The sequence below is a fragment of the Dendrobates tinctorius genome, unplaced genomic scaffold (genome assembly GCF_039654945.1).
Source record: "Dendrobates tinctorius isolate UK_male_01 unplaced genomic scaffold, ASM3965494v1 ptg000086l, whole genome shotgun sequence".
Taxonomy (NCBI): domain Eukaryota; kingdom Metazoa; phylum Chordata; class Amphibia; order Anura; family Dendrobatidae; genus Dendrobates; species Dendrobates tinctorius.
Window position 1 is genome coordinate 3,973,919 of NW_027361754.1, and position 12,764 is coordinate 3,986,682.

General features: G+C 44.4%; 1 protein-coding gene across 31 annotated transcripts in view; it reads left to right on the forward strand.

Moving 5' to 3' along the window:
• PKNOX2 (PBX/knotted 1 homeobox 2) overlaps positions 1 to 12,764 on the forward strand; it is a 485,162-nt gene that overhangs the window by 449,080 nt on the left and 23,318 nt on the right. For all 31 annotated transcript variants that reach the window (XM_073584917.1, XM_073584921.1, XM_073584907.1 and 28 more), the window contains 2 exons: positions 1,931 to 2,102; positions 6,053 to 6,241. In XM_073584917.1, the coding sequence (XP_073441018.1) occupies positions 1,931 to 2,102; positions 6,053 to 6,241 (361 nt within the window). The remainder of the gene's footprint in view (positions 1 to 1,930; positions 2,103 to 6,052; positions 6,242 to 12,764) is intronic.

Genomic DNA, 12,764 nt, shown 5'->3' on the forward strand with positions numbered 1-12,764 from the left:
ACGTTATGGCTCATCATTCCGGTTCTCGTGCTGCCATCTGTGACCCAGCGGCTGTGAACGGCGGTAACCTGACTGACGTCACCGCTCCTCACAGCAGCCGGGTTCTCGTGGAGCGCAGCGTGAGACTCGGCATTGGCTGCTACTCAGTTTCTTAAAGGGACTCCATACACTATATGAAGAAGACTGGAATCGTCGTGGGACATCCATTTTTTTGTATTATGGTGGACTGGTGTTTATTTTTTTTAACACATGGGTAAAAGAGGGAAATTGTCGAGGAGCGATTCTTAGAAATAAAGGACTTTTCTGTGTGTGTTTATTTCTTTTGACTATGGGATTAGTAATGGGGGTATTTTACAGGTGCCTATTTATTCATAACAACAGGGCTTGATGTCAGCGAGGCAATTACCCAGATTGCCTCAGCTTTTCCCGATTGCCCTGGTGTATTGGCAAAGCGTCAAAATTGGCGCATCTAATGGATGCACCACCTCTGGGGCGGCTGAGGGCTGTTTTTTTTTTTTTTTTAGACTGGAAATGGCCACAGAATCATTCACATTTCCAGCCTATTACTATCAGCCTACAGCTTGTCTGCGTTGCCTTTGCTGGTAATCAAAAATAGGGGGTACCCCATTTCATTTTTTTGCTTACCCACCCCAAAATTTTTGATTACAAGCAAGGGCAACACATACAACTGTGTGTTGATATTAATAGGCTGTGAAAATTAATAGATATCTGGCTCTTCCCAGTCTGGTAATATCAGCCCGCGGCTGTCTGCTTTCTCTTAGCTGGTTATGAAAAATAGGGTTGACCCATGTCATTTTTTAATCATTTATATAATAGATGAAATAAGGCTAAACACCCTTCAGTGCCACACAAATGGCCCTAAAGGGTATTAGTTTATTATATGCAGGGCGCTTGTTACATTCAATTACAACATTACATCTAGCTATCTGATCTATCTATATATCTATTTTATGTCTGTATTCTGATGGTTTGGGCACTGTATTTAGCTAATAAGAGTTTGGGTTTCCTGTGAAGATGTGTGCATGAAAATCGGACGGCACATACATGATCTGTGTGCCGTGCGTTTTTTTTCTTGTACCTATTGACTTGCATTGCGATCTGACTCTTGCAGACAATCGTAGCATTCTGCGATTTTTTTTTTTCTTAAAGTCCGATCCGAGCTGAGAAAACTCACAGATGAGAACTGACTCTTTTACTAACAATGGTCAGAATGCAATGCAATGTTTTCTCACATTGCACTCGTCCGATTTATGCGCTCGTGTGATTGAGCCCGAAGGTCGATTTTCCTGATGAAACCAGTTGTATGGTTCTCTAGTGACACCAGTCTTGTAGTAATCCAGTGTGCCAGTGCAGGAAACAAAAGCGACATCAGCCTTGTAGTAATCCAGTGTGTCAGCGTTGACCAATCAAGCTTTGAAGCCACGTGCAAATTAGCCTGTTAATGGATTGGGGCGCAGTGATATACACTGAATATATAGACTCATCCCCATTGCACTTATAGGCTATTATGCATGTTGCTTTAAAAGGAGTGTTGGCTTAGAATGACTGTTCAAACAAAGCACACGCACTCTGCGCATCAATTTCTTGGCCATACAATTAAATGCACCATCCGACCTACTTGTTTTCCCTCTATCTCCCCCCCTCCCCACCTTCTTTGATTGACAGCTTTGGATTGATATTGCCAGATTAGGGTGGAGATAGAGGGAAGACAAAGAGGTGATGGTGACTGAAGGTGTCCATGCTCGGCTCTATCATGCCCATGATCGACCAGCCGTCGGGTTACGTCATGGAAGCTCAGCTCTAAGATATTGATCCCATATATAGCTATAGATGGTTACATCCATGTTCCTTTTCTGCCATTCTTTCCCTAAGATGGTCACTAATGTAGACATTTGTGGTTCCCTTTCAGACACCCGTTGTTCCCGCTGTTGACGTTGCTTTTTGAGAAGTGCGAGCAGGCCACGCAGGGGTCCGAGTGCATCACGTCTGCCAGTTTTGATGTGGATATTGAGAACTTTGTGCACCAGCAAGAACAAGAGCATAAGCCATTCTTCAGCGAAGATCCCGAGCTGGACAACCTGGTAAAGATGGCAGATATGGAGGCAGACGGTGTCCTCATAGGCAGCGCGCGAGCTGATGTCCTTATGGTATTCTCCCTACATGCATGGCTTCCAGGACATACTGTTCTCTGGGTGCCACATTATAAGACTTGAGGCACAAAGGACACTCTTAAAAAATGAGAAACATGGCTACTCTCTCTCCAAAAGAACGCCACACCTGTCTACAGGTTGTGTGGGGTATTGCAGTTCAGTTACATTCACATTTCAAGAGTTCTCCAGGGTCATTCACTGTCACATCGGGAGCTGAGCGGTGCCAATGATGAATCCTACAACATTTGCCGATCTGCTTGCGTTCTGAAGGCATCTTCTAGCACATGATGAATGTCGCTGTTCAGCTCCTTATGCGAAGTAGAGTGATGCTGGAGAACCCCTTTAAGGGAACTGTGATGCAATACCAAATGCCACCTGTCGTCATTGGTGGCACTGTTTTTTTGCTTTGTATATGTACAATAGTCAGTGCCTTTTGTTTCCAGATACTTTTAATTCCTCCTTGTAACAATCACAAGAAAATGTGGAGGAAAATGAACATTTAAACGATTATTGCGATTCTCCGGACTTTGCGCATCACATAATTAATGAACAGAAATAATAATTCCTCATGAACACGTCTTAATTGAGCTCTCTGTCTTTCAGTCTCGGCCATTCTGCGGTCACTAGTTTTTATTTGTTGTTTGGCTAAATGTTAATGGTCCTGACTTCCCCTTCATAAGCCGCGCCGTCTTCAGTGTGAGGAGGATTGGATTTTAAAGGGCATGAAATCTATTTATTGTCACAGGGATAATAATGAGAAAAGGGATGAAAACTCCGAGAGGAGGAAAGTTTGTTTGCTGACAGGGAAGAAGAGATCTGTGCCGAATGGATGTAAGACCTCAGATGCTTCCAATATCCTACGTGTTACTTATTACAGATAAGACATGGGCTGTTCAGACCTTCTCTATTTCCCCTCGTTCCTGACGCCCTCGGTCCGGACCCCATTTGTTTCCCACTAGGCCTGGACTCCCTCTGTTTCCCCTCGGTCCGGACCCCACCTGTTTCCCACTAGGCCTGGACTCCCTCTGTTTCCCCTCGGTCCGGACCCCACCTGTTTCCCACTAGGCCTGAACTCCCTCTGTTTCCCACTAGGCCTGGACTCCCTCTGTTTCCCCTCGGTCCGGACCCCACCTGTTTCCCACTAGGCCTGGACTCCCTCTGTTTCCCCTCGGTCCGGACCCCACCTGTTTCCCACTAGGCCTGAACTCCCTCTGTTTCCCACTAGGCCTGGACTCCCTCTGTTTCCCCTCGGTCCGGACCCCACCTGTTTCCCACTAGGCCTGGACTCCCTCTGTTTCCCCTCGGTCCGGACCCCACCTGTTTCACCTCTGTCCGGACCCCACCGACAGGTTAAAAGTAAACCTTCTCTGCAAGTACATATCACCTGTTGCAGTGGCCGTCTTATCACATACATCGTGTGCAGCTGAACTCTCTGGGCTGTCCATCACCACACCACACTGCATATACTGTAACATACATCAGCTTTATAGTAAATAGTGATGTGATCAGATTATTTAGAGGTTATATATATTGACCCCTTCTCTCCATACAGAAAAGCCTGAATATTCAAATATACTAAACAGCACCTGCATTATTCCCAACTTGATCACTTTTGCAATATAATTAACACTTCTTAGTTTTACATCTTGTTGCCTTATAGACCGACCACCGCTGTGAGACAGCAGAAAATGTGCAGCGCTTACAAGCCCTTTTCTATTGAGCTTGTAAAGACTGTTTTGAATCTACGAGGATCCGTGGAGCACAAAGTTGCCTCCTAATCTCAGCCAGCCTCTGCACAGGGCTTACAAACTAGACAGCAGCAGTGGTTGGTTTCCTAAGCAACAAGCTGTAAACAAATGTGTTTAATATCTCATGAATGGCTGCAAATTTTTACTGAGCAATAAATTAAAAACTGCTTCTTTTTGCAAGCACTGACAATATCCATCTATGAAGGTGTGAATAACCCTTTAAAGGCGGTGGAATATTATTTTTGTTGCATTTGCTTCTTTATATGTGGTGGGAAATGATGTACCAGAAATGTATTCATTTAATAAATCTGCCCCAATGTTGTAAATCTGGTAGAAACCCCAAGATGAGCACAGTAAGAGTGCGAGAAGTTCTGAATAAGCGCCAGAAAAGTTTTCAAAGTTTGTAGTCTTTTACTAAGGCTGAACTTTGGATGCCAGCAGAGGGCTGTATGCCGCTCACACATTGACCTTTCTTTCCTCCGACCATTTATGCCGAGTATTACGACTTGGTTTTTAACTGACCAGAAACGTCTCTCGCCCCCCAGTATGCTGAATCCTTATTGCTGCCTTATGTTCTGCGTCTTCTCCGGCAATGTAAATCCCGAGAAATTGTTCTGGCGTAGAGATGATGAAAAGGCCAGCGACATTAGCCATCATTAGAAGAGAAATCATGTATTCCTCACAGCCGAGATGCACATAATTAGAAAATAGAAAAAGGTCAGATCTTGCCATTATCAACTCAATCAGCCGCAGAGTGCCACGCAGTCAATTAATTCAGCATCTGTGTTTTTTACAATCCTGTGCACGTCTTGCGGTGGCCTGTAACTCTTCTGGGGGACAGATATACTGCTTGGCCAGGCAGCGACATAAATGAGAGCCGAACAAATGATCTGAGCTAATTGAGAGATTTATGTCGTTGTGTGTCCGGAACGTATGGATAATGTCTGAGTCCTCGCTCTTACACCGTCCATAGAAATGTGCATGAATATCATCGGGGTGTCATACTGTTACCTTTTATATACTGCCATAATGCACATTTATATACACCTATACACGATGCAATGGCGATACATTAACAGAAGGAAATCTCACTGCAAGTATTTCTCTCCAGCAGACGTAATATCTGTGTTCGTTAATTAGGACGGATTTACATTAAATGTTTATTTGCGGTGAAAAAAAAAAAAACTTAAATATTTTACTAAAAATTGCAGTAATTTAAAATTCAGTGAAAAGGTGACGTGTAGACAAATCTAAAGGATATGTCCACAAGGAGGTTTTGAAGTGCATTTTGCACAAAAATCCACATGGAAAAAACTCTTTGAATGAACTTCCTAATGGATAAACACTCCTATAGAACACATGGTGCAGTTTATTTTGTCAATTCTTTAGTTTCTGCTTACAAACAACACTCCAAATTTTAATACTAAATCAACTGAAGCATCATATAAACTGCTCCACACCTAAAAATGCACCAAACGCTCGTTCCAAGCAAGTTTTGTTTCCATTAGTTTTTTGGATGTGTATTTGTATCCCAAATCTCCCAGTGAACGTGGCCTTTGGGCATCGTGCAGTCTTCCTGCACGTGGTCACTGGCTACAGCCTGGGGTTTGCATACAGCCGAGTGACATTGTCTTACAAGCTGCTGCTTTATTTGCAATGTTTATTGCATGAGCCACATAAATTATGGGGTCCTGTATGTCCTTTCCCCTAGAAACGATCTTTATCGTCTTTTAACAAGTCATTAAAAATGTGCAGCACTAAACAGATTCACCAATGTGCGCAGCTCATTCATCTCTGGAGACAAGTGACCTCCATGTCTGTCTGTAACAAGGTTATGGGGGTTATTTAAAGCTTTTTATTGGGGGTCGAAAGAGCAGGAAAATCCTTGAATATAGGAGTGTAATGGTTTCCAACCTTTGGCTGTTCAGTTAGTGTTTATTGAGGGCTGTGTCACCATGCACATGCTTGCGTTGTAGTCCCGTAATCGGTAGGGTCTATGACGGATCAGTCTGCACCACATTTCTGCCATATTATTCCGTTTCTCTGAAGTAGCCTCTTTGTACAGAACCTTTTACATAAGATGCTGCATTGCTGAATGATGATGTGCGTCATGGAGTGATTTGGATTTTTCAGATGGTGAAGGCGATCCAGGTGCTGAGGATCCATCTGCTGGAATTGGAGAAAGTAAATGAACTCTGCAAGGATTTTTGCAACCGGTACATCACCTGTCTGAAGACGAAAATGCACAGTGATAATCTGCTCAGGAACGACTTGGGTGGACCCTATTCCCCAAACCAGCCATCCAACAGCATTCACACACAGGTCAGAAAACTCTTTCTGTCTGGTGGTTGTTATCTGCCAGCAAAGTATTGTGGAACCATCATAGCATAAAACACTACGACCAATACTTGTGTCTGACATGAAGATGTCAGGAGACTGATCAGTAGCTATTCATGTCCTGACATACACTTGTATGCTGCACACCTGAGGGGATAGTCGGCACATCTCCATTCACATGTTTGGCAAGTCTGGCTGAAAATGGTGGGTTTAGCTGATGTTGATCTACTGTGTGTGAACTAACCACCTTTATTTGTTGTCTGCTTTGTCTTCCCCCATGCAAAGCATCTTTGAGATGTCTGAGTTCTACTGTTAATATACTGTTGTTAAGCTGCAAAGATGATCAAGATCCTGTCTGCAGTAACCACTAGGGGGAGCTCCCTGTATACAGAGATACATGATATGATCCTGTCTGCAGCCACCATTAGGGGGAGCTCCCTGTATACAGAGATACATGATAATATCCTGTCTGCAGCCACCTCTAGGGGGAGCTCCCTGTAAACAGAAACATGACAATATCCTGTGTGCAGCCTCCACTAGGAGGAGCTCCCTGTATACAGAGATACATGATCAGATCCTTTCAGCAGTCACCACTAGGGGGAGCTACCTGTATACAGAGATACAAAATTATTAGGTCTGCAGTCACCACCACGGGGAGCTCCCTGTATGCAGAGATACATGATAAGATTCTGTCTGTGGCCACCACTAGGGGAGCTCCCTGTATGCAAAGATACATAAGATCCTGTTGGCAGTAACCAATAGGGGGAGCTCCCTGTGTACAGAGATACTTGATAAGATTTTGCCTGTGGCCACCACTAGGGGGAGCTCCCTGTATACAGAGATACATGATAAGATCCTATCTGCAGCCACCACTAAGGGAGCTCCCTGTATACAAAGATACATAAGATCCTGTTGGCAGTCACCAATAGGGGGAGCTCCTTGTGTACAGAGATGCATGATAAGATCCTGCCTGCAGTGACCACTAGTGGGAGCTCCCTGTATACAAAGATACATAAGATCCTGTTGGCAGTCACCAATAGGGGGAGCTCCTTGTGTACAGAGATACATGATAAGATCCTGTCTACAGCCACCACTAGGAGGAGGTCCCTGTATACAGAGATACATGATAAGAACCTGTCTGCAGTCACTACTAAGGGGAGCTCCCAGTATACAGAGATACATGATAAGATCCTGTCTGCAGTCACCACTAGGGGGAGCTCCCTTATACAGAGGTGTTATGAATGGGTCACCGAGGAGGATAGCAGGCCTAGGCTAAGCCACAGAAAACCAGAGAGGTTGGTAACTAAGCGGATTGCAGACCCCTGATCCTGTCCACACAACTAGCAGTAGCTGTGGAGCGTACCTACGATGATCCTAGATGCCTCAGCACAGCCGGAAAGCTAACTAAGCCTAAAGTAAGAAAGGGGAAATCTAAACTGCCCCGGAGCAGACCCCAAAGGAATAGATAGCCCCAAACATATATTGTCGGTGAGACAAGATGAAAACACAAACGCAGGCAGAAAAATAGACTGAGCAAACGATGGGGCCCACGCTGACTAGACAGGACAGGAAAGGAAAGACACTGTTTGCAAACACGCAAAAAACCCTGCAAAAGTCCAACACTTCTGATGCACAAAAAACACTGAAGTCGCACGACTTCGCCCCCACTATATCAGCACTATGGTATATTCTGAAAGCAAAGCAAAAAGAGACCATTATAACAGGGGACAAAGCGAACTGGCACAAGCAGTAACATATGGGCGGTGATTCAGCACAGCCCCAGCCGGAGCTGGCTGACCCGCACAAAGCAGAGATAGACAAAACCAGATCAGATGCAAACAGAGTAGCAAATGAACAACTTAGCTGAACATGCAGGGACAGAGCAGTAGACATCAGACCTCAGGACGCACAGGAAGAAAATCATCAGCAGGTATTGAGGGAGTCGGCTGTCTTAAATCCCAATCTGAAACCCCAGATCTCCAATTGTCTTCCTCATTATCAGGTGGCAATCCTCTGTCAATCAGAACAGCTCCACTACCTCTAGTAACCACCAGAGGGAGCCCAGAGAGAACTCGCAACCCCTCTGTCAATCTGACCAGCTCCACTACCTTCAGTAATCACCAGAGGGAAGCCAGCGAGAGAATTCACAACAGTACCCCCCCTTGAGGAGGGATCACCGAACCCTCATCCACGCCACCAGGCCGGTCAGGATGGGCCCGGTGAAAAGCACGAACCAATCTTTCGGCATGAATGTTAGAAGCAGAGAGACAAGAATTATCCTCCTGGCCATATCCCTTCCATTTAACCAAGTACTGGAGTCTCCGTCTAGCCAAACGAGAATCCAATCTTTACCTCATACTCCAAATTACCTTTAACCAATACAGGGTCAGGAGGTGCCGCCATGGGAACTACTTGCTCTACAAACCTCTTCAACAAGGATTTATGGAGCACGTTATGAATCTTAAACGTAACTGGAAGAGCCAAACGAAAAGAAACTGGATTAAGGATTTCCAAAATCTTATAAGGTCCAATGAATCTTGGCTTGAATTTTGGAGACACAACCTTCATAGGAATATTCTTTGAAAACAACCAATCCATATCACCCACTTTAAACCGGGGACCAATGGTCCTATGCCGTTTGGAAAACCGTTGGGCTTTTTCCTGAGAGTGGGACAACTTATCCACCACTTGGTCCCAAATCTGCTGCATTCTCTCTATCACAGAATCCACACTTGGGCAGGCCGAAGATTCCACCTGCCCTGAAGAAAATCGAGGAATAAACCCAAAGTTACAGAAAAAGGGCGACATCAAAGTGGCAGAACTAGCCCTATTGTTTAGCGCAAATTCAGCCAAGGGCAAAAATGAGACCCAGTCATCCTGATCAGCAGATATGAAACATCTCAAATAGGATTCCAAAGTCTGGTTTGTTCTCTCAGTCTGCCCATTGGTCTGAGGATGAAACGCAGAGGAGAAAGATAACTGAATTCCCAGTTTGGAACAAAAAGCTCTTTAATATCTGGAAACAAACTGGACTCCTCTGTCCGACACAATGTCCGACACAATGTTCTCAGGAATCCCGTGCAACCGAACCACCTGTTGTAAAAACAAGGGCACCAACTTAGAAGAAGATGGCAACTTTGGGAGTGGTACAAGATGGACCATCTTAGAAAATCTATCACAGATCACCCAGATAAGTCATCCTCTGAGAGACAGGAAGATCAGAAATAAAATCCATTGAAATATGGGTCCATGGCCTCCTAGGCACCGGCAGGGGCATCAACAACCCACTAGAACGAGAACAGGGCTTGGACCGAGAACAAGTCCCACAGGACTGCACAAAATTCCTGACATCACGAGATAAGGCAGGCCACCAAAAAGACCGACTCACCAAATCTCTGGTACCAAAAATACCTGGATGACCACCCAACGCAGAGCAATGAATTTCAGACATTACTCTTTCCCTCCACTGGTCAGGGACATACAATTTCCCCATAGGGCAAGGTTCAGGTTTGTCCTCCTGAAATTCCTCCAGGGCACGTCTCAAATCGCGTGAGATGGCGGAAAGAACTACATCCTCATTTAGAATGGTAGTAGGCTCGGTCACATCAAGAGAATCCGCAAAGAAACTCCTAGAAAGGGTGTCCGCCTTAACATTCTTAGTGCCCGGAAGAAAAGAGACCACAAAATTAAAACCCGTGAAAAACTAGGCCACCTAGCCTGTCTAGGATTCAAGCATTTGGCTGCTTCAAGATAAATTAAATTCTTGTGGTCAGTGAGGACCACAACTTGATGTCTAGCTCCCTCCAACCAATGTCTCCACTCTTCAAATGCCCATTTCATGGCCAACAATTCCCAAGTCCCCACGTCATAGTTACATTCAGATGGGGAGAATTTTCGAGAAAAGAAGGCACAGGGATTCATCTTAGAAGTCACCGGATCTCTTTGGGACAAAACGGCTCCTGCACCAATCTCAGAAGCATCTACCTCCACCTGAAATGGGAGTGAGGCATCAGGTTGCCGTAGAACCAGAGCAGAAGTGAATCTCCGCTTAAGCTCCTGAAATGCCGAAACTGCCTCTGGAGACCAATTCACCACATTAGCGCCCTTTTTGGTCAAATCAGTCAGTGGTTTAACAATACCAGAAAAATTACTTATAAATTTACGGTAGAAATTAGCAAAACCCAAAAACTTCTGGAGAGCCTTCAAAGAAGTGGGCTGAACCCAATCATAAATGGCCTGTATCTTGGCCAGGTCCATTTCAATAGCAGAAGGGGACAAAATGAATCCTAAAAATGAAATCCTCTGTACACCAAAGAGGCACTTCGATCCCTTAACAAACAGAGAATTTTCCCTCAAAATCCGGAACACAGTCCAGACGTGTTCCACATGAGAATCCCAATCACTGGAAAAGATCAAAATATCCAGATAAATGATCAAAAACGTATCCACAAAGTCCCGGAAAATATTGTTCATAAAAGACTGGAAGACACAAGGGGCACTAGTGAGCCCAAAAGGCATCACCAGGTACTCAAAATGTACCTCCAGAGTATTAAACGCCATCTTCCATTCATCCCCGTGCTTGATACAAATAAGATTATACGCCCCCCTGAGGTCAAGCCTGGTAAACCAACAGGCACTTTTAACTCTGGAAAATAAATCAGAAATCAGGGGCAACGGGTACTGATATTTAACAGTGATTTTGTTAAGGGAACGATAGTCAATACATGGCCTTAATGAATCATCTTTCTTGGCCACAAAAAAAAAACCCAGCACCTAAAGGTGAAAAGGATGGTCTAATATGACCCTTCTCCAACGACTCCTTGATATAAGATCGCATAGCATCATGTTCGGGTACCGATAAGTTGAAAAGCCGACCCTTTCTTGGCCACAAAAAAAAAACCCAGCACCTAAAGGTGAAAAGGATGGTCTAATATGACCCTTCTCCAACGACTCCTTGATATAAGATCGCATAGCATCATGTTCGGGTACCGATAGGTTGAAAAGCCGACCCTTGGGAAATTTACACCTTGGCATTCACTCAATTGCACAGTCATAACTCCTATGAGGAGGCAAAGACGCAGACTTACTCTCACTGAATACATCAGAAAAATCAGCCAAATAGTCAGGAATATCATGAGACTGGGGAGAGGTGGAGAAAACAGGAGTGTCACTAAGAACACATTGACAACCCCAACTCACCACAGACACAGATTTCCAATCTAAAACAGGATAATGAGTTTGCAACAAAGGGAAATCCAGAACAATAGTATCATGCAAATTATGCAACACCAAAAATGTACAATTTTCTTGGAGGTTCGGGGCGATCCGCATTATCACCCGGGTCCAAAACTGGGGTTTATTCTCCGCCAAAGGAGTAGCATCAATACCCCTCAAAGGGATAGGAGTCCGCAGGTGTATCATGGGAGAAGCACAACGTTTAGCAAAGTCCAAATCCATCAGATTCAAAGCTGCTCCTGAATCGACAAAAGCCTTAGCGGAAAATGTAGACAAGGAGCAGATCAGGGTAATCACCAAAAGGATCTTAGGCTGTACACTGCCCACCACAAATGTGTGAGCAAAACGCTTTTCTCGTTTAGGGCAGACAGCAATAGTATGAGAGGCGTCCCCACAGAAAAAACACAACTTATTACGCCTTCTAAACTCCTCACGTTGCGCCCTAGACAAAACCCTATCGTATTGCATGGGTTCAGAAGTTCGTTCGAAAGGCGGCAACGCCTCTCGTGTAGTTTTACGTTCACACAAACGCCGATTAATTTGAATGGCCATTGACATAGAGTCGTCAAGACCAGAGGGAACAGGAAATCCCACCATAACATCTTTTATGGTTTCTGACAAACCCTTCCGAAAGAGAGCTGCTAGGGCATCGTCATTCCATTTAGTAAGGACCGCCCACTTTCGGAATTTTTGACAATATAGCTCTGCAGAATCCTGACCCTGGTTCAATGCCAATAAGGTTTTCTCAACTTGATTAATACCATTAAGTTCATCATACAATAACCCCAAGGCTTGAAAAAACGCGTCCACTTTAGCCAGAATAGGATCTCCGGGTGTCAAAGAAAAGGCCCAATCTTGGGGATCATCGCGCAGCAAGGAGATGACAATTTTAACCTGCTGCACAGAGCTCCCCGATGAGTTAGGTTTCAAAGGAAAAAATAGTTTACAATTATTAAAATCCAAAAATTTAGACCGATCCCCAAAAAACATCAGGAGTAGGGATTTTTGGTTCATCAGCAGATGATTGAGCGAGATAGGCAGAAATTCCCCGCACTTCAGCAGCGAGCTGCTCAACACGATCAGACAATTGCTTAGTCTCCATTTAGACAAAAAATATCCTCCTACAGCTCCAGAGAAAAAAAAAAAGAGGAAAAAATATATAAAAAAATTCTGACACTTTTTTTTTTTTTTTATTAAATTCTTTCCTTCTTTAGAGTACCCTAGAGTCTACAGTTAGGCTGGTGATTCTGTTATGATTGGGTCACCGAGGAGG